We start from the raw sequence: 23,395 nt of genomic DNA, 5'->3' as shown, positions 1-23,395 counted from the left end.
TAGCTGTCGTCCCAGTGCAGGTCAATGGGAGTAGGCAGTTTAAACGTTCGGCATGTAGTAGATGTACTGAAGGGCCTGTTTCTGTGCTGTACTTCTCAATGACTCTAGTGAGATGTACATACTTTGATAATAAATTTACTTTGAACTTTGAGATGAGTATGAACTTCAGATGGAACTTGCTCAGTTCTTGTGTCCTGTAATTAAACTGTCCTTGTCTTGAGAACCTATTACGAGTTCAGTTCCACGATGAAAATCCCTGGTACCTGAACAAATCACTCCCCTCATTAGATGTGAAATACAACCATGAGAGGCTATCCAACTGTGGGGGGAAAAAAAAAATCTTGTTTTCTTTACTCCCTCGAAGTTCAGCAACCATTCATTCATTGTGACTGAGTCCGAGTCCTGTGACTCCTGTCTCGGCAGCACAGTGCGAGTACCTTCATCAGAAGGACTGTAGAGGGTCAAAATGGCAGCTTGCCAACTACTTCTCAAGGGCACTTATGGAAGGGCATTGAGGTTAAAGATTAGTTTTATTTGTCACATGTACATTGAAACATACAGTGACATGCGTTTCTTCAGTTCACGATGTTCGTGGCGGGGGGAGCCCACAAGTATCACCATGCTTCTGGTATCAACTTGGCACTTCACTCATCCCAACACTGAACTGATTCCACAGCCTATGGACTCACTTCACAACTCATCTTCTCAGGATTATTTATTTTTATGTCTAGGTATTTATGAGTTTTTGAAATATTTATTTATCATTTTTTCTTGTACTTGCACAATTGTCTTCTGCACATCAGTGTTCATCTTTTTTATGTATAGTTTTTCATTGATTCAGTCTTGTTTCTTTATGTTTACTGTGCGAGCATGGAAGAAAATGAATCTCAGTGTAGCACAGGGTGACATATATGTACTTTGATAGTAAATTTAGTTTGAACATCTTTGAAATGCGGGAGGAAACTGGAGCAGCCGAAGATAACCCATGTGGTCATGGGAAGAATGTTCAAACTCCTTACAGAAAGTGGTGGGAATTGAACTCAATCTTACAGCTTGCAGTACAAAGCATTATGTTAAAAACTGCGTTATGTGCTGCCTGCAATAAATTCCCAGAGCCTGAAAACTTAATAAATAAAAGAATATGTTTACAAGGTGTGAACATTTATTAACCATCTGTGACTGTCTTTCAACTGAATCTTTTACAAATTTAATTTCTGGGACCTGGGTATCATGGGCAAGGCCAGTATTCATTGTCTATCAGCTATGCTTGAGAGGATGGTGGTGGGACAACTTCTTCACCCACTGCAGTCCGAGGAGGGGTCTGGTGTTTGAAGGCTGATGTCAGAGAGTCAAGGATTGGAGGCCTGGAGGTGGCCATTCCTGGATTATGTGTGTGTGTGTGTATATAAAGGAAGGGCTTGTTTTGCTGTGGTTGCCTTGTTTTGTCCTGTTGTTGTTGTTTCTGCTGCTTTATGTTGTTCTGCCGAACATTGTGGGCAAGTTATGTTGGTGCTGGAATGCGTGGCGATACTTGTGGTCAGCTCCCAGCACATCGCTGGTATGTTGGTTGTTAATGCAAATGAGGCAGTTCACTGGACGTTTTGGTGCACATGTGATAAATAAATCTGGACCAATTCCTCTGATAAAAGTGCGCTCACAATGTGTACCAGGGTTTGCATACAGTGACAAAGGAGAAGGGTGTATGCATTGCAGGGGAACTTGTAGGCAGTAGTGTTTGTAAGTTCTTGCTTCCTTTTGTCCTTCTTTGTGCTAAGACTGGGCTGTGATCCTGGAGTACCCAGGTGTCATTAACACAAAATACTCCGCAGATGCTGGGATCAGAGCAACACGCTGGAGGAACTCAAGTGTCATTAGTCTATTTTACAAAGCAGTCAAAAATTAACTGGATCTGAAATCACCTTGAACTATCATGTAAGGACAACATATTTCCTTTCCCAGGGGTTAGACTAACAATCCACTAGTTTTACACACTCAATTACTCATAACAAGTCCTTATTTTCATTATTTATTTCATTTAATTTCTCACAATGCTGTGGTGGCATATGCAATATCCTTTGTCTTCCGGATGCAAGTAAAGCCATACCACGGTATCAATTTTAAGTTACGATTTATTAGCCGATCTGATTTGAATCTTCGAGTCATTGAGCACTACAGCACAGAAGCAGGCCTTTAGTCCATCTAGTCTGTACTAAACTATTATTCTGCCTGGTCCCATCGACATGCACCTGGACTGCAGCCCTCCATACTCCTCCTGTTCATGTACCTATCCAAACTTGACTTCAATGATGAAACTGAACCCATATCAACCACTTCTGCTGGCAGCTCGCCCCACACTCCCACCACCCTCTGAGTGAAGAAGTTCTCCCTAAATATTTCACCTTTCACCCTTTAACCAATGACCCCTAGTTCTAGTCTCACCCAATCTCAGTGGAAAAAGCCTGCTTACATTTACGCTATCTATACCCCTCATAATTTTGTATATCTCCATCCAATCTCCCCTCATTCCTCTACACTCTATGGAACAAAGTCCCAACCTATTTGTCACTTCCCTATAACTCAGGTCTTCAGGTCCTGGCAACATCTTTGTAAATTTTCTCTGTACTCTTTCAATCTTATTGATACTTTACCCAACGTTCCATTGGACGTAAGGCCTTACATTTCATTTACTAAGTTCTTTGTTAACTTTCAAAGTAAAATTTGAAAAAATATATATTTCCACCCTATAAAGCCAGACACTGTATGATTCCCATTCAACAGACGCTTCAAATATCTTTCCAGACAAGCTTATTATTAATCTTGCCAGATCTACAGATCCATAGCTCCTTTTAATAACTCTGAACCATTTCAATTTGCGGTACTGTACCAAGAAAATTAATTGTACTGTCTAGAGTGAGGAATGATTAAATTGAAGAATATGAATTTACTTGCCTACAACATTAATTCATAAATGAATAGCCCCCAAGAAAATTATTCAAATTTTATCATCTATATTTTTTCTATTTCATGAAAGCACATCACTCTTGGGTCTCAAAGGAAAACAAAATTGCTGCCCCTCAAACCTATGCGGGAACGTAACTTTTCACCCTACTGACCACTCAGCATTTCTGTTACTTCCAATGCCCAAAATTCATTACAGAGGAATAAAAGCTTCCAGAAGCCATTAACAAAAAACTGCAGAACGTAGAACAATGAAGCCCAGGAGAAGGTCCTTTGGCCCACAATGTTGTACTGACCTAATTAAGCTAATGGCACTTAATGACTTGATGCATATTCCTCTGTTCCCTGCATATCAATGGCCTCTTCAAGTGCTTGCCACAGTTGGTCAAGGTTGACCATGGATGCTGCACCCTAGCTGTTGAGATCCACAAACCAGAACTGTACAATATGGAGAGCAAGTTGTTGCCCATGTAGCAAGTAGACCCCTCTCCACACAACTGATGAACCCAAAGGTACGGCGGGGACCGATACAGTTTGGCACCAGCAGCATTGCAAAGAGTTGCCAGTTTATGTTGAAATCAACATAGGACTGACTTAGAAACACCAGCTCCAGATTTTTCCCTTGAGGTTTACTCCCAAAGCCTTCCACATGAGCGTGTATAGCCGCAACGCAGTGGAGGTTTGAGATCAGCTTGCCTTCTCCTAGATGAGCTTCCAACCACTGCTGATGAGCCCCGTCTGCCTGAGCCGACTGGTTTTAAGGCACGAGTAATCCGCCTTTGCCCCTTCTCCTGTCAGTAGAAACTTCCAGGGGCTTAGTAGCTAAGCCACATAGGAAGGACACAAGCTGGACTTGGTTGTCAGAGGCTATTTGTGGCGCACGCCATTGGGAAGATTTAATAGGCAGTGGGAACTTATCCCCATTGCCACCTCTGGCTATAACAACCTTAAGGGACCTCAAGCCTCAAGTGTAAGAGCCTCCTAAAAGCCTCTGTCATTATGTGACTCCACCACCAGCCCTGGCAGCAAATTCCAGCACCACTACTCTGTGTAAAATATAAACTTGCCCCACCCATCCCTCTTCAACCTGCCCCATCTGACCTTAAATGTAAGCCCTTTAGGATTCGAAATTTCATCCCTGGAGAAAAACATACCAGTGTCTACTCTGTCTACGTCTTTCATAGTTTTATAGGTCTCCATCAGTATCCCGAAAACAACCCTTGTTTTTCTAGCCTCTCCTTATAACCCACGTCTTCTAATCCAGGCAGCATCCTGGTAAAAGTTTTTTTTCCACTCTCTCTCATAACCTTGCTGAGGTTTTATAAGGTGTTGATCATACCACACTTGGAGTATTGTGAGGGATGTGGTCGAAACAAAGTTTTATAAAGATGCAACATAACTTCCTGTACTTGATGTAGGTAACTGAGCATGAAATAAAAGCAGGAAATGCGGTAATTACTCGGCAAGTCAGGCACCATCCCTATAGGGAGAAACTTCAGATGGCCAGCAGCATTGTCTCAGTTTGATTTTCAAAGTTTCATCATAGTTTTATCTCTCTTTTGTCATTATTGACCCCTTTCTCATTACATTTCTCCAGAGATCAGCTGTCCTCAAACCTTCTCTTAGCCAACGCCACCACCACTTGTGTTGTTCAGTCAATCTTCGGCCCCACCATATTCTAGACATCCCTTTCTCCTCTCCACCCTCACCCAGCTCTTCCCTCTAACTCTTTCTACTTCTAACGGAAGGTTGTCAGCCTGCAAAGTTATAAAACTGTTGCTGTTCTGCATCTGAATTTAGATCATTTTATTCAGATATGATTCCAGACAGACTTACAGCTTCCAAATTTAAGGGGGCAAGCATGGACATCCATAGGGAAGTCTTCCAGCTGCATAGGGCACTCTGCAGAAATGGTTAATCTGGAAAAGAGAACATACAACCCACTTAATGTTCCTTCCATTGCACAACTACTTGACGATACTCAGCGAGAGTAATGCTTGAAATTCTCCTACTCCTAACTCAGTGAATTAGCCACAGTAGATATTGAGATTTGGCTTTTAATGAATAAATGACCTAATCATCATTGTGGTTAATACAGCAATTACAGATTAATATGCTACAGGATCAAAGTCTTATGGAATATTTTTTATGATTAAGACTGTGATGAATGATAAATGAGGTTTCAGGGTGGGTTAAATAACTCAGTATAATGGATTTCAGAGCTAAATGCTTTAAATGACGAAAGATTCCCTTTCACTGTACAGAACTGTGGCCAACAGATCATTTCCAGACACCACGGTGGTTAACTTAATGTATTTGTGTCTTAAGCCTAGACACTTGACCTGAGGCACAAGTACAAGAATCACCATGACAGCTGGGGAGTTTAAATGCAAATAATTAAATAAAAAAATAATAAAATGCCAGCATCAGGCGTGATGACTGGGAAACATTTTGATTGCCGTTAGAAACTTATCCTGTTTGCCATGGAAGTCAGAGAAAACTTGCATCACAGAAGAATACCGATCAGTCTATAGTGTCTCTTTCAGAGAAACCTACTCTCAGCATGAGGACCATAACTCTATAGGCCATGGCTCTTCAAGCATTCATCCAAATAACTTTTTAATGTGCTGAGTATTTCTGTCCTTCAGAGAGAGATCCAGATACTGATTCTTTTCTGGGTGAAAAATATTTTCTTTAGAGCCACTCGAATACTTTCACCAATTTCATGGAATTTATCCTCCATGTGTTTCAGCCTTGTTGCTAAGGGAGGTAGGTAGATTCTATTTTTCTTTATCTGGGCCTATCATAATCTGATACACCTGCCAGGTGACACCTGTATTTGACTACATATCCACAGTAATGGGCTTGATTCGTAATTAAGCCTAGCATGGCACCCAGTTCACGGGTATCAGAGTAGAACAATAATTACTGCCCTTCCCTCTCACAGTTACATACCATATGAGCAAATGAAACAAAATGAGCCACCCATTCATTGACCCATCTCTTTATGTTGACTAACACTAATTTTGAAAGCTAATTCTTTCTGTGGATGAATAAAAACCTGTTTGTTTGTGATATGTAATAGAAGAGGAAATATGGCTGATCCTGTGGCTCTAGCAGAGAAATACCATGAACAGAGAGGGTGAGAGATATGTCACAATATTGTCCTCCCAATTTCTGAACGTGTAATATCACAATAAGTTATTAAATATACTTGTTTATAAATACTTCTGCGCTTAGCACTGCTTTGCTTTTCTCCCCCCAAATAAATCTTACAACTAACAATTTTTTTTGTATTCTGGTTATGGTTACAATACAGGAAATGTGGAATATGTTGTACACATGGTGGTAACTTTATTAGGTACATACCTAATAAAACGGCCACTGAGTGTATGTTCATGATTTTTCTGCTGCTATAGCCCATCCCCTTCAAGGTTTGATGTGTTGTGTGTTCAGAGATGCTCTTCTGAACACTACTGTGGTAACTTAAGGTTATTTGAACTATTGTCATCTTCTTATCAGCTTGAACCATTCTGGTTACTCTGTCCAGACCTCTCTCAGTAACTAGCAGTTTCTGAGATACTCAACTTTTCGTGATTTTTATTAACGACCTGGATGTGGGGGTAGAGGGGTGGGTTGGCAAGATTGCAGACAACACGAAGGTTGGTGGTGTTGTAGATAGTGTAGAGGATTGTCTAAGATTGCAAAGAGATATTGATAGGATGCAGAAGTGGGCTGAGAAGTGGCAGATAGAGTTCAAACCAGAGAAGTGTGAGGTCACTTTGGAAGGACAAATTCCAAGGCAGAGTACAAAGTAAATGGCAGGATACTTGGTAGTGTGGAGGAGCAGAGGGATCTGGGGGTACATGTCCACAGATCCCTGAAAGTTGTCTCACAGGTAGATAGGGTAGTTAAGAAAGCTTATGGGGTGTTAGCTTTCTTAAGTCGAGGGATAGAGTGTAAGAGTCACGATGTAATGATGCAGCTCGATAAAGCTCTGGTTAGGCCACAATTGGAGTACTGTGTCCTGTTCTGGTCGCCTCACTATAGGAAGGATGTGGAAGCATTGGAAAGGGTACAGAGGAGATTTACCAGGATGCTGCCTGATAGAGTATGCATTATGATCAGAGATTAAGGGAGCTAGGGCTTTACTCTTTGGAGAGAAGGAGGATGAGAGGAGACATGATAGAGGTGTACAAGATAATAAGAGGAATAGATAGTGTGGATAGCCAGCACCTCTTCCCTAGGGCACCACTGCTCAATACAAGAGGACATGGCTTTAAGGTAAGGGGTGGGAAGTTCAAGTGGGATATTAGAGGAAGGTTTTTTACTCAGAGAGTGGTTGGTGCATGGAATGCACTGCCTGAGTCAGTGGTGGAGGCAGATACACTCGTGAAGTTTAAGAGACTACTAGACAGGTATATGGAGGAATTTAAGGTGGGGGGGTTATATGGGAGGCAGGGTTTGAGGGTCGGCACAACATTGTGGGCTGAAAGGCCTGTGATATGCTGTACTATTCCATGTTCAAATCACAAACGATCATTCCATGGTCAAAGTCACTTAGATCACATTTCTTCACCATTCTGATATTTAGTCTGAACAACAATTGAACTTCTTGACCATGTCTGCAATGCTTTTCAGCATTGAGTTGCTGCCACATGATTGGCTGATTAGATATTTGCATTAATGATCAAGTGTAGCTAATAAAGTGGCCAGTGAGTGTAATTTGCATACAGCAACAGCAGTTTGACAATGATTGATAAACTACTTTTATGGTCTTGATCGAGGGATGAATATTGATCAGAATACCAGATATAATTTCACTACTCATTCTGTTCATCCAATAGGCAGAGTGTCTTGATTGCTCATCTCCTCCATTGTTCAACAGCTCCAACAGTGCAGCATCACTTGTTACTCAACAACAGGGTCAGTCTAGGAAGTAGAGTTTCACGAGCATTTGCTACAATTTTTTATATTTGGTACAAATTTCTGAGGACACGTTCATTTTACAGATTTCAAATCTTGCACACAATGCCAAATTTAGCATTGTAGTTAACACAGAGGAGGACAGCAACAAGTGTGTTATAGTGCTATAGTGCTTGACAGCGTGTACCAGCAGGCTCAAGGATAGCTTTTATCCTGCTGTTATCAGGCTCTTGAAAACACATGAAAGGTCTGAAAGATGAATTCTTGATCTCCATTCTATTTCATTGTGCCTCTTGTACTCTATTTATCTACCTGCACTGCACAGCACGGCATTTTGCAATTTCTTTTCATTTTTACTACCTGGATGTGGTGACTGTATTCCTGGAATGATCTGTTTGGATAATAGGTGAACAAAAGCCTTTTATTGTACTTGTGGTAATAATAAACGCATTACAATTCCAGCGTGTGGATATAATCTGGTAAAACATTGCTGGAGATATCTGCATGGTGATGCTTTTTCAAAGAATGAGTAAGACAATTTAACCTTGGAAAAGATGAGTCTAAATGAGGATAGGAAACTGGAGCATTGAGGTAAACAAAGAAGTTATTGAAAGTAACAACATAGTTTTATAAGCTAGTAAAGGATATTTAACAAATAAATTTACAAAGACATTAAACTGAAGAGATGACAAGTTATTTTAAATAACTATGTAACCCTAGTTAGATTAAATAACTATGCAACCCTAGTTAGGTTACGCTTTAAGTATTGTGCACAATTCTGATTACAGTGTGAGCTATGTAAAACATGACAGGTATTAGTACAACATGTTTTATATGTTGTAAAATCTTACTCTTTATTGAACTCAGTGAGGAATTAAATTGGATGAAACATAAAGGAGAGTGAATCCAATCTTGAAAGTGTCATTAAATTTACCCTGTTGAATGTTTCTTATTTGAAGTGAATGTTTTTCACCAAGTTTCATCCTTTCCTTGTCCGTTGTTGGCGAGACCAGTGTTTATTGGTTATGTGTATGGCTCAATGGTAGCGTAGTGATTAGCGCAATGTTTTACGGTAGCCAGCTATGGGATTGGAGCTCAATTCCTGCTGCTGGCTGTAAGGAGTTTGCAGGTTCTCCTTGTGAGCACATGTCTTTCCTTTGAGTGCTCCAGTTTCCTCCCACGTTCTGAATATTTACCGTTAGAGTCAGTGAGTGTGGGCTCACTAGGTTGGTGCTAGAAGCATATTGACTCTTACAGGTTACCCAGCACCATCTTCGCTGATTTGATTTGATGCTAACGTTACATTTCACTTTATGTTTCAACGTACAAGTGAGAAATAAATCTAATCTTTCTAAGTGCCCTTGAGAAGATAGCGGTGGGAGAAAATCTATTTGTGTGTTGTGAGTGAAGAATTCCAGCACTGTGGCCCAGCAGTAATGAAGTGATAGTTATATATTTCCAAGTTGAGTATACATTCAGTGACCACTTTATTAGGTACACCTGTACATCTGCTTGTTAATGTAAATATCTAATCAGCCAATCATGTGGCAGCAACATGCAGGCATGGTCAAGAGGTTCAGTAGTAGTTCAGACCAAACATCAGAATGCGGAAGAAATGTGATCTAAATGACTTTGGACATGGAATGATTGTCACTGCCAGACAGTGTGTTTTATGTGTCTCAGAAACTGCTGATCTCCTGGGATTTTCACGAACAACAGTCTCTAGAGTTTGCAGAGAATGGTGCAGCAAACAAAAAACATACAGTAAGCAGCAGTTCTGTGGGGAAAAACTCCTTGTTAATGAGAGAGGTCAGAGGAGAATGGCCAGACTGGTTCAAGCCGACAGTAACTCAAACAATTGTGCGTTACTTCAGTGGTGCATTCAGAACATCTCTGAATGCACAACACATTGAACCCTGAAGCTGATGGGCTACAGCAGCAAAAAGACCATGAACATACACTCAGTGGCCACTTTATTAGTGTATAAGCCTACTGCAATCATTTGGTAATAAAACGTTGAAATGTGATGGTTCTTTTACCTGTGACTGATGCAAGTTTTCAACCTACTATGCACCTTGCTGAATTCAATGAGCTAAATGCTAATCTTGTCCCCGTTACTGTTCATTGTGTCTAGGTTTTACCTTTGAGGTTTATGCTCTCACTGCTTAATACTGAATCAATTTACATTGATACCAAAACAATCGTGAATGCCAGTTTTATACCTAGCGGTAAAATGAGTGTGAGGTCCCATGTGAAGTTGGTCACTATAGTAACCATACAAACGTTAATACAATGTGACATTGTATATGTTAAGTCTCCAAAGTTGGAGGTGGGACGAAGTAAGAAATTGGCAGGTGATATGAGGAAAAGGTAAAGGGCTGGAGAAGAAGGAATCTGATAGGAGAGGAGAGTGGACCATGGGAGAAAGGGAAGGTGAATGGGCACCAGGGGAGGTGATAGGCAGGCGAGGAGAATAAGTAAGAGAGAAGCTAGAGTGGGGAAATGAAGAAGGGGGACGGGCAAGATATTACTGGCAGTTGGACAAATCAATGTTCATGGCATTAGGTCGGAGGCTACTTAGTTGGAATATAAGATGTTGCTGTTCCATCCTGAGAGTGACCTATCAGAATAAAGAATACTGAGAACATGACCCGCGTCTAATTTTGAATGCTACTACTGAGAGCTGACCTTGATATTTAATGAGATACTTTTCTGTATGTGAGAATTGCTAAGAGACAAGAGGATACTGGGTCTCTGGGATCTGAGTTGAAATAGGGATAGAAAGGAAAGTGTAGAGAATGAAACAAAAATTGCATTGTTGGGAGAGAGAAAACTAACAAAAGAGCAGAATTTACATTTGACATTTTAAAAATTCAGGAGTGAGGTCCACATTTGTAATATTTAATTTTTCTGGGCTTATGACAGTATTTGATTTGAATTAATACTGCATTTTCAAAAATGGTTGGACTTAACTTATTTGGGTGAGCACAGGGAGGATTTAATTTGCATGTACTGTGTAAATTGGTAACTTAACATTCAGTGCATGTCAAATATAAAGCAGGGAACACAATGTCATTTTCATGCTGTTAATAGTACAGCAATGAAACTCAATCAGAAGCTTTTGGAATTCTGCTCAGTGGCACACCCGTGCTCTCTTGCATTTGCTTTTGATTCTTTACCCCTCCTGGTGCGTGAACTTCAGGCCGGTGTGTTGCTGATAAATATTGAAGCAATCTGCCACCTAATGGTAGGTTTAGGGAACTGCAGCCATCTCAATTCTTCGAGCAAACATTTGCAGAGAATTGGACAATCCTCTAGTACTTTGAAAGAAAATGATCATAATTTATATATAACAGTAACCTTTGCACAAACAAAAGATCCAACCACTGATCATAACCCCCACTTTCTCTTGCCAGTTCCCAGTTCGGCCTCTAAGCCACCCAAGGACCCACCAATAGACAACCCCTTAGCAGTTGTCTCGACATTCACCCATTTACTTATTTTTTGATTGATTGAATGAAGAGCCCTTCCAGCCCTTCAGATGCACTGTCCAGTAACCCCAGCCCAATCATGACTATTTATAATGACCAATTAACCTGCCAACCATTTGGTCTTTGGAATGTGGGAGGAAACCAGAGCACCTGGAGGAATCCCTAATGGTCATGGGGAGAAAGTATAAACTTCTTACAAACAGGGGCAGGAATTGCACCGGGGTCACTGGTACTGTAAAATGTCGTGCTACTCTACTGCACCGCCCTGAGTGATCACACTACTATTTGAAATGTATCTTTGCCAGAGCTATTGGAGAGCAAGGGTGAAATATGTTCATCACACACTCTCAAATGGGAATATCACTTTGGATATTCCATCTTACAAAGCAAAAGACATTTCAGTGATCTTTGATAAACCACTATCCTTCACCGCGTACTCCTACTGAAGGAAAGGAGGGGAGGCGTAAGGTGCTGCATAAAACTACAGAAGCAAAACAATGTTGTGTGCTTTGTAATCTAAAGCCCATGAGGCATAGTCACTAATATATAGAACAGCGTTAGTTTGGGTAGACCATGGAAGGAGGATCCCTTTCTTTCTTTCAAGTGAGGAAATGCTAGCATTAATAGAATAAATCTTCTCAAATTAGTTGGATAAGACTTTTTTTCACTCTTGTCAATTTTAATTACTTTTAATACTCACTTTTAATTCTGTCCCTTCTGGTTCCCCTAGTGTTGATGAATAATTTTGGAGAATGTAACGTGCTACGCATGTGTAAGCCTTGGCAATGACAGTTGGCAGATAACTTAAACATCATCCAGCTAAAAGATGTGGCTTGAAAGCTTTCCTAAAATTACACTTCTTTGTGTGATATTATGAAAACAACCCAACACAAGCAAAAGTACGGGTGGAACTTACAATGAAACAGCAGAGAGAATTTTCCTTAAATATGAGTTGAATCGTTATACTAAAATTACAGGACAGTTATGCTAAAGTATTAACAGAAGAGAGTCTGCGGCTGCTGGAAATCCAGAACAACACACACAAAATTCAGAACTGATGAAGCGTCTTGACCTGAAATGTCGACTGTTTATTTCCTACCCATGGATACTGAATGATCTACTAAGTTCTTCCAGTATTTTGTGTGTGTGTGCGTGTGTTACTCTGCACTAAGTTTGAGGTGAACATTATATTGAGATCTCAGGTTGGCACTTTACACTCAGTTCTAGGTTCAGACTTGCAGTTTTGAGTATAAAAATCACTATGTGCATGACTGGTTGAAGTCAACATCCCCTGAGAGGAAAACTTGGGAATCTCAGTTGCTGTTCTTCAAATCTTCATATTTTTATATATGAAGACCTGAGGAAATTGTAACAGTGTTATTTTCAGCAAAACTATGTGTATTATGTGACTTTGCTGCCATCTACTGGATTCTCAGTATGTTCAACTATATAATAAAAAAATGTTGAGTTATATACCAAATAACAAACAGTTGTTCAAATAAATCTACCTAAGAGATCTTTCTTGTTGTCAGGCATATGACCGTTTTAAAATAATATCTGTATTTTATTTTCATGATCCGGTTGGTCTTCAGTATTAGACAGCAGAACATACAAATCAGGGAAATGAAAGCTGGTTTGTAAAACTCTTTACTTTATCCCACCCCTCCCAGTTTCACCTATCACTTTGTGTTTCTCTCTTCCCTCCCCTGCCTTCTAAATCTACTCCTCATCTTTAGTTCTCCAGTCTTGCTGAAGGGTCTCGGCCCGAAACAGCGATTGTACTTTTTTTCCATAGATGCTGCCTGGCCTGCTGAGTTCCTCCAGCCTTTTGTGTGTATTGCTTTGGATTTTCAGCATCTGTAGATTTTCTCTTGTTTATGGATAGTTTTGCAATCCAGGTACATGCAATATACACTCAGTGGCTACCTTACTAGGTACAACTGTACACCTGCTCATTAATGCCGATATCTAATCAGCCAATCATATGACAGCAACCTATTACGTACAAGCATTTAGACATGGTCAAGAGGTTTAATTGATGTTTAGACCAAACAACAGAATAGGGATGGAAAGTGATCTAAGTTACTTGGACCGTGGAATGATTGTTGGTTTGAATATCTCAGAAACTGCTGATCTCCAGTCTCTAGAGTTTACAGAGAATGGTGCAAAAAAAAAAGATGCCTTGTTAATGAGAGAGGTCAGACTGGTTCAAGCTGACAGGAAGGTGTCAGTAACTCAAATAACTCCATGTTACAATAGCGATGTGCAGAAGAGCATCTCTGAATGCTTAACACATCGAACCTTGAAGTGGATGGGCAATAGCAGCAGAAGACCATGACTAGACATGGAGTGGCCACTTTATTAGGTACAGGAGGGTGGCCACTGAGTGTATGTCACTATATACCACCTTGAGATTCATTTTCTTGCAGGCATTGACAGTAGGACAAATAAATGTGATAGAAGTAATGTCAGTACAATTGAGAAAGACAATAGGAAGTAAGGCCAGTAGGTGCCAGGATTGTGTAGAAAATTGCTGCACAAAACAGTGCGGTATCTCTTTGATATAATCTAATCTAATCTAATATAATGATTTCATGGCATTGAGGTGTATCCTTGGATTAATTGATAACATGATTAATGCCTACTCGGCTACAGAAATGTAATGGTTGGAACCCCATCTTCTTCATACATAAATTATTCCATTGTGCTGTTTCATTCTTCTGGAACAGTTTATCTCACATAGTCCAGGAACACAACCTACACTATCAGAAAAGCTCTCCAATACCTCTGCTTTCTGAGTAGGTTGAAGATAACTGGATTATGCACATCTTTTCTAATGTCCTTTTACAGATGCACAGTTGGAGTATTCTAATGTTCTGCGCCACTGCATGGTAGAGAAACTGCACAGCGGCGGACAGGAAGGGTAGTCAAAACTGCCCAACGCACCACCGGAATCAGCCTACCTGCCATATATACAGAAAGGTGCATGATGGTGCCAGAAAGGGCCAGTAGCTTTGTAAAGGATACCACTCTCCCTGCCCGTGGACTGTCTGTCCCACTTTCATCAGGGAAGAGGCTACGTAGCATACACACCAGGAACCCCAGACGCAAAACAATTTCTTCCCCCAAGCAGTAAGGCTGATCAACACCTCCACCCACCAACCCACTCCTCCACACTCCCCCAGCACTGCCTTATCATTTCCTGCCTGTCAGGTAAGGGGTGGGAAGTTCACGGGGGATATTAGAGGAGGGTTTTTTACTCAGAGAGTGGTTGGTGCGTGGAATGCACTGCCTGAGTCAGTGGTGGAGGCAGATACACTCGTGAAGTTTAAGAGACTACTAGACAGGTATATGGAGGAATCTAAGGTGGGGGCTTATATGAGAGGCAGGGTTTGAGGGTCGGCATAACATTGTGGGCCGAAGGGCCTGTACTGTGCTGTACTATTCTATGTTCTATGTTCTATCTTATGTGCGGACATTCCTGTGCCTAGCATCACTTTATGGACATACAATCAATCTGTGTATAGAAGCTATTTTATGTATTTATATTTATTGTGTTTTTTTTAATTGTATTTGAGTTTTTTGCGTTGTGTCATATTCGGAGTAACAATTATTTGTTCTCCTTTGTACTCGTACTGGAAATGACAGTAAACAAAGTCACATCTTGAATAGAGTCTGACTGATAATTTATCTGGTTAATCACCATCAATAATAACTGATTGGTACCGTATATCACATTGCTTTCTGCAGACTTTGCTTGTGCATAGACCGCCTGTCAAATTTCCCTACAACAATAATGGTGAAATTACCGATAGAATCGCAGGCCCTTTGGCCCACTGTATTCATGCCAGCCATTGTACTTACCCACACAAGCTCATTTATGTGCATTTGATCTGTAACCTTCTATTTCTTAGTGATCCAAGTGCTTGTCCGGATGGTTACTAAATATTGTGAGCATTCTTGACACTACCAGCTTAGGTCTTTTTCGGACCTTCTGGGTGAGAACATCCCCCTCAGGTCCTCTCTAAATTTCCAACCTCTTACTTTGTACCAATGATCTGTCAGTTTTGGCCATCACAACCACGGGCAAAAGATTCTTATCTCCATCTCCCTTACAATTTTGCATATATCTATTTGGTCACCCCCTCAGCCTCTCCCATTCCAATGGGGACAAATCCAGGCCTAATCCTTTCTTATAGTTGAAATGTTGCAATCCAGGCAACACCTTGATGAATCTCCTCTATGGGGAAGGGAATGTGCAGGGAGCAGCCAGTGCAGCATGGTTATCATTATTATTAAGGATCCACACTGATGCATGTAAGTATAAAATGTGGTGCTATTACAGTGCCCCTTCAAAAGAGATGAAATTTAAATTCACACACATGCCATTCACAGTACTGGAAAGCTTAGGTGAAGGCTCGGCCTGCAATGTCAGCTCTTTGCTCCCCTCCATAGGTAGTGTTTGACCTGCTGAGTTCCAGCTGCATTTTGTGTGTGTTGCTCTGGAAAGTTGCTGGGATTGGGAGGGTCGCTTGAAAAGCAGCGCAGATTACACAGGTGGTACTGTAGTGCAGTGACGTAGCTGTAGACTTGTTGCGTCCAGTTTTAACAGCAAGCGTTGCTTCAGTCTTGATCTCTGGTACCATCTGTAAGGAGTTCGTATGTTCTCTCCGTGACTGTGTGGATTTCCTCTCAGTGCACCAGTTTCCTTTCGGATCCCAATTTCATGATTAATTGGCTGCTGTAAATTGCCCTAATGTGGTGGTCTTGGCTTATTGATGTTACATGTGCCAAGCTGCAGTGAAAAGCTTATCTTGTATTCTGTTTATACAGATCAAATCATTATCATCATTAGGGGCATTTCCTCGGAGGGGCAGCCAGTTCCTATCGCTTCCCTCAGAGAGGTCACTGGGTCCCGATGCTGTCGGAGATGTTAGCAAAATTCTGAGATTTATGGACCGCACTCTTAATTCATATTGGCCTCTTCCAGTTCTATGTTTTTTTTTCCGTGTTCTCAGCCATTCTTTCCCGTTGCTGATTGGCGGGCTGGGAGTTTGGATGATCTGTTAGTTTTTGAGCAAGGGAGGGGTTGGGGGTGTTTGTGAGTTTTTGTTTCTCTTTCTTTTTGAGTGGGGGAGGGGATTGATGTTTTTCTTTCAACTACAATGGTTTGGGGTGTTTTATGGCTAGATGGAGAAGACAAATCTCAGAGTTGTAGTCTGCATACATACTTTGATAATAAAATGAACCCTTTGAACCTTTGAAATCATTACAAAGAGCACTGAGCTAGAAATAAGTAAAAATGAGAACAATACAGAGAGTGTAAAAACTACTGAAAATGTGCAGTGCAGGTACATGATAAAGTGCGAGGTCATAATGGAGTAGTTTCGGAGGCCAAGAGTCCATCTTATCGTACAAGAGGTCAGTTCAAGAGTCTGATAACAGTGAGTTAGAAGCTCTTCTTCTTCTTCCAAGAGAACCACAACCTTGTCATTGGGATGGAGGCTTGTATGCCTCAATGACCCAGAGAGAGATGCTGGCTGGAGTCAGGGCCTCGTGCTTTGGCACTTGGTAGGATCACCCATGCCAAACAGATCAAAGGCCAGGCTTAGAGTGGTCCACCAGTACTCCAGGTTTGGGGGTTCAGCTCAGGGCTAACAACCCTGACTGGTCAAACAAAACTGTTACGGAAACAGCAATGAAGAATTGTTCTACACCTGAGTGCGACTGTGCTCCTGCATCTCCACCCTGGTCGTGCATGGCTGACAGTAGTGAAAACTGAGAAGAAGCTACTGACACGATGAAGGAAGCTCTGAACACCGCCAGAGATGGAAGAAATTCATTGCTGCCCTAAATGCCAGTGAAGTAAGAAGAAGCCGCCCTTAAGCCTGGTGACAAATGCTCTCAGCCTTTTGTATCTTTTGCTCCGTGGGAAGGAGGGAGAAGAGAGAATGTTGCAGGATATGTTAATTATGATTTCAGGCTGGTCATGATATTCACACCTCAGAATGTGAAGCTCGCAACCTTCTCAGATTGATCTGAATGCGTGGGGAGAATAGAAATGGGATTGTTGTACAGTGCAGTGTTTCTGTCCTGTGCGATTCTATAACTTCACATGTATGTGCACGTTGTAGACTGCTATTGGGTGAAGATGTGTGTGCACGTCTATAATGGGATTATTGCAGGCCTGTTCCCTGCTTGCCTGTTCTATCTTGCCTTGTTTGCAATGGTTAAAATTTTATGAAGGCTGCACACCTTGGAACTTAAAGCACTTCACCTGGAGGGGATTGGTCTGCCATCTTGAGTAACTACGGGAGCTGTTACTTGTGCTAACCAGTAAGTGCAGTGAGAAATGCTTCATTTTTCCCCCAGTTTGGTTTAAGAATCAATTTGAAAGCAAAGGGCTTCAAAAATACTTGGTTACCTGGCTTAATGGAACTTTATCAGCTCTTTTTCCAGTTTATGCAGTCACCCTTTATGTGTTCTGTATGTTTATTGTGTGCTATTGATCCACTATCTTTCAATTTGCTATTTCCCTAGTGCAATAGTTTGCTGGTGGTAGCTACCTTGTAGTATTCCATGCCAAGTTTCTTCCAGAGCTTACTCCTGACTTCTTCCCTAACCACTTTTCCCTGTAGTACCTTTGTTCTCTGAAGCAGTTCCCTCTGTGGTCTGGAGAGAAATTTTTTTAGCTTTCAGTACAAGATATTCCTAAAACAGGTGAATGCAGCCTCTGAGAAAAAGGAATGCACAAATTGGTCATGAGCCCAAAAATGTTCACCTTGCCTTTTCCCCTCAGCCGTCACTGCCCCAGTCACCGTATGTTTCCAACATATTTTTTTTTCTCATTTTGAATTCCAGCACCTGCAATATTTAGATTTTAATCTTCCAACAAATGCTGCATCCTTCCTTGCAAAACAAGCTGGCTTAACTTCAGAGGCAAGGTGCAATCTAGAATAGTAAAGCACAGGAAGTGATCCATGAGACACTGGAGCAGAATTGGACCAATAAATCCATCGTGTTTGCTCTACCTTTCAACTATGGCTGATTTATTACCCCTTTTAAACCAATTTTCCTGACTTCTTCCCATAATCTTTGACACCCTTACTAACAGCTTTAAATATACACAATATCCTGGCCTCTGCTGCTGTCTGTGGCAATAATTCCACAGATTCACCTTTTCCTGCCTAAAGAAATTCCCTCTCATCTCTGTTCTAATGGGACGTCTTTGTGTTCTGAAGCTGTGCCCTCTACTCCTGGACTCCCCCACTATCGGAAACATCCTCTCCACATCCACTCTATCTAGGTCTTTCAATATTCAGTAGGTTTCAATGAGATCATCCCCCTCAACCCCCATCCTCATTCTTCTAAGCTCCAGTGAGTACAGGCGCAGAGCCATCAAACGCTCTTTATAAGTTAACCTCTCATTTCCTGGGATCATTCTCATGAACTTCATCTGGACCTTTGTCAATGCCAGCATATCCAGATGAACTAAACTGTGAAAAGCTTCTTGAATTAACTTACAGGTCCAATTATTGCAAAAATGTCTATTTTACTGCAATATTATTGCTCCTAGATGCTAACTTAAAAGCCAAAGATAAAAGAAAGTAAAATGCACCTTTCACAATCTTTCACCATTGTAAACAGGGGATGCATACGATGGATTAAACAAGCAGAGAATAGTCCTTCAATAATCATATTATAGACATGCACACACAAATAGTCGCTCTATTATTCATTTTCATTCTCATCACATTCAGACCAATACCCTCCAGGTTAAGTGAGTTGAGAGCTTGAAGTTCAGAAGTGTGAACATCACCAATAGCCTGGATTCATAATCAAAGACCCCAACCACTCTGTTTATTCTCTCTTCCGCCACCTCCCCTCCCATGGGGCAGAAGATACAAAAGACTGAAAGCATGTATCACTCGGACAGCTACTATACTACTGTCATCAGACTTGAATGTACCTCTTGTATGGTAAGATGGACTCTTAGCCTCATAATCTTTGAGTTCATTGCTTACCTGTACTTATTAGTTCCAACTATCCTAGATCCCTCCCAATCTCTGGCATAAATATCCAGGCTGACACATTGGTGTAGTACTGAGGGAATTTAGCATAAATTATGGTGTGCCCTTCTGAATAACGTGTTAAACCGAGGCCCTGTCGGCCATCTTGGGTGAAAGTGGAACATCCCATGGCTTCTCACTGTTGCTGTCACCGCTGGCTAAGACAAGGGTGCATAATTTTAAAGTGTTGGAGGGAACGTATAGGGGGAATGTAAGAGGCATTTTTAAACACAGGGAGCACTAACTGTATGAAATGTACTGTCAGGGTGATGTTGCAGGGAAATACATTAGGGACATTTACAAGACTCTTAGCCACAGAGGTGATAGAAAGATTGAAGGCTGAAGGGGCAGAGAAGGCTTTGATTGATCTTGGAGTAGGTTAAAGGGCCTGTACTGTGTTGTACTGTTCTATGTTCTATGAATACCACAGAGATGATCTACAATACGATTCACTTTGAAAGACTCTCAAAAAGTATGTTCTTTAAGTCTATTCCTTTCACTCACTTTAGCTTCTCTCAGTCCTAATGTTATCCAACCCATGCCTGTACTGGGGTTCTGTATTAAGTATGCAGATCAGACTCAAATAATGTTATTAACATCCAGCCATAATCTTCAAACTTACTGTGGCCTGGGAAGCCCTTGAAGCTTTTCTACTTTGATGAAGCACGGAAGGAAAACTCTTTGAATGGCAGGAAGATTAGACTATACCCCCAAGCCACTGATGGGTAGATGAGGAGAAGGGAAGGGGTGAGAAGGGAAACAGAATGGGGAATAGAAAAAGAGAGAAGAAGTTGGGGAAGAGATTACTTATCATCTACCAGCTTGTTCTACTTCCACTCACCTATCTTTATTATTCTGGCTTCTGCCTCTTTCCTTTCCAGTACTGAGGAAGGATCTAGGTCCAAAACGTCGATTTTTTTATTCCCCTTCATAGACGCTGCCTGAGTTGTTGAGTTACTCCAGCTTTTTGTGTGTGTTGCTCAAGATTCCCAGCATCTGCAGAATCTCTTATGTTTATGTCTACTAACTCATACTTCTTTGGAATGTGGTAGGACACCAGAGCACTGGGAATAACCCCATATGGACACAGAGGGACGTTCAAACAGACAGCAGCAAATTTGACCCTCAGTCACTGACATTGTAACAGTGTTCTGCTCACAATTCAGCTACTCTTTGCTAACAGTATCATTGAAGTAGCTTTAGAAAGTTCATCTGTTCAGGAACATTGGTATAACACTCTTTTACTTGCCTGGGTAGTGGTTTATTGCCAGCAGAGGGTGCCTATTCATCCTGTACAGGGCATAGTTACAGAAGCCTGCTTACAAAGCTATGGAATCATAAAAAGAAGTATGTGATTTGTGTGAAAAAGGGAACCCAGAACAAGGGTTGTTTTTGAGTTTCAGCTGACTGTTAAAGCCAGAAAGAATGTTTGGAGGAAACTCTGACAGAAAGATAAAATGAATGCTGGAAATGAATCTTTTAACATTACTCTCTCATAGTGTATCCAAAATCCTGGTCTGGAGAATGAGAGCTTTTCTGGGCACTTATTGTTGGAAGATGTGGAGAGAGGGAGAGGGGGAGGGAGGGAGGAGGGGGGAAGAGAGAGAGAGAACGGAATGATGAATTTGTTCTCAGAAAAATAATGTAAACAGGTGATAAAATAATATTGTGCATGGTAACCCTTTCAGAAATTCATTTCCATTGCCATAAAGGAAATAAGTTTCAGATGCAGAGTATAATGTGCAGATACTACTGTCTTCCACAATTAACATGACCGAGCCAATATCTAATTTCATCTGTGCCTTGAAGGGTTAAATCACTAAGTGAGATTAACAAGCTAGGATAAAATTCACTGGAATCTGGAAAGTTATAGAATGAAAAATAGTATAATGAAACAAAAAAGGGAAACATCTGTGATTGGTGAGTCTAGAACAAAACTTAAAAATTAAAGATGGGCCTTTTGCAGCCCCCTTCCTGTAATTACCGATTAATTAATAAATAATTTTAAACCTTGGTTTTATTAGAATTTTAGTAAACATGGGTTATAAAAGATAGGATCACAGATAGAATAAAAGAGCAGGTTTGAAGAGCTAAATGGGGTTCTCATCTCTATTTTTTTTTAATGTCCTAGGATGAAGGTTTAAAAATATTGTTTTAAAATATATCTTTAAAATGCCCATTTAAAATATCTTCTTTGAGCATATCTTCCAAAGTCATTAATTAATTAAATTGATCTCAGCAAAGTAAAATGTCCCTTTTCTCCTTGCGATCTTGTCTTTAATTTTGTCCCATAATGTAATAAACCAAAGTTGCATACACATTAAAAATAATCTGTTATCTAAACTGTTGGAGCTCTTCGAGAGTTGGAGAGGAAGGAATTGTTGATGTTTGAGACAAAACCCTGCACCAGTTCTGATGGTGGAGAGGGGAGATGGCCGGTGTATAGAAGAAAGGTTGATTCAGGTCATTTCCAGTCTGTAATCATCTGTGTCTCCTTAATATACACATCAGTATCTTAGTAAAGAATCTGCACATTTCAAATCTGTCAATATTTCAACTGTTGGATAACTTCTAAATATAGCAATTTTTCCTGATGAAGACACCTGAGACTAGTTTACAGACGGGCAGATTAAATGACCAAGTCACTTAATTTAGTTAATGTTGCCTGGCGGACAAACAAAAGAATACTTGCATTGTTGTAGAAACATTATTGATAGAGGAGGAGGCTGTTTGGTAAATGATATCCATACCAGCTCAAAAGAGCAGTCCAGTCGTTTCCATTCACTGATTTATCCTCTTGCAAGGTTATTTACTTTAAGCACCTGTCCAATGACATTTTAAAGTCATTGATCGGCTCCAGTTCCACCATCCTCATGGGCAATGGATACTAGGACAGAGCTTATTGTATAAAACATTTCTTTAAATTCAGCTCCACTACCCTCCATTCTGACATTTCTCTTGACCGATATTTTAAATCTATTTTTTCTGTATCTTGTTCCATACACTAATAGGAAAGCTGTTTATTTTCATTTAACTTGGCTAAACTTGTCATTTTCTTGCACATTTCTATTGAATCCAAGAGAACAACTGAAACAAACCACTTTGCTGACAACTGTCATTCCTTGAACCATTCTGGTAAATATTCTCTAACCCTACCAATATCACTTCCGTAGATACTGCCAGCTCCACTGTATTAGGTGTGTCATAGAGCAGTACAGCACAGAAACAGGCCCTTTGGCCCATCTACTCCATGCCAAACTGTTATTCTGCCTAGTCCTGTCAACCTGCACCTGGAACCCAGACTCCATAGTCCTCCCATCCATGTACCTATCCAAACTTCACTCAAATATTGTCATCACACCTGCATCTACTACTTCCACTTACAGTTGGTTCCACACTCACACCACCCTCCAAGTAAAGTTCTCCCCCAGGTTCCCCTTAAATATTTCACCTTTCACCCTCAACCTATGATCTCCAGTTCTATTCTCACCCGACCTTAGTGAAAAAAGCCTGCTTACATTTACCCTATCTATATCCCTCATAATTTTGTAGGCCTCCATTGAACATCCCCTCAATGCTCCAAGGAAAAATGTCTTAACCTTCTCAGACTTCCAGCGGGGTACAGGTATCAATAATATCCGACGTTTCGATGACTAGCTCTGCCATCTTCATCAGGATGATGCTTGAGCACGTCTAATCCAGTGGTATTTATACCCCCATTGTCCGTCCTTCCTGATTGGTTCGTCTTCATCCAATCATGTTTCTGCTCTCCCACTTTATTTATAATCTATTGTAAACAAGGTGGGGGAGCGGAAACCTCGTAGGATGAGGCTGAACCAATCAGGAGGGATGGATTATGAACTTTGTAACAAAATACATGAATCATTATAAGTGAATATGTGTCGACTCGGACATTAGATAGAGTGCTTATACCATTCTTCTAAGTCAACT

General features: G+C 40.8%; 2 protein-coding genes across 3 annotated transcripts in view; one reads left to right on the top strand and one right to left on the bottom strand.

The window, feature by feature from the left end:
* gabrb3 (gamma-aminobutyric acid type A receptor subunit beta3) overlaps positions 1-23,395 on the top strand; it is a 729,956-nt gene that overhangs the window by 136,389 nt on the left and 570,172 nt on the right. The window lies entirely within an intron of this gene.
* The window catches only part of gabra5 (gamma-aminobutyric acid type A receptor subunit alpha5), an 86,246-nt gene that overhangs the window by 49,674 nt on the left and 13,177 nt on the right, over positions 1-23,395 (bottom strand). For both annotated transcript variants that reach the window (XM_063052931.1, XM_063052932.1), the window contains exon 7: positions 4,795-4,877. In XM_063052931.1, coding sequence (XP_062909001.1) covers positions 4,795-4,877 — 83 coding nt within the window. The remainder of the gene's footprint in view (positions 1-4,794; positions 4,878-23,395) is intronic.

This window comes from Mobula hypostoma, chromosome 7 (genome assembly GCF_963921235.1).
Source record: "Mobula hypostoma chromosome 7, sMobHyp1.1, whole genome shotgun sequence".
Lineage (NCBI taxonomy): Eukaryota > Metazoa > Chordata > Chondrichthyes > Myliobatiformes > Myliobatidae > Mobula > Mobula hypostoma.
The sequence above is the reverse complement of the archived record's forward strand: the minus strand, read 5'-3'. Positions and strand labels throughout refer to the sequence as shown.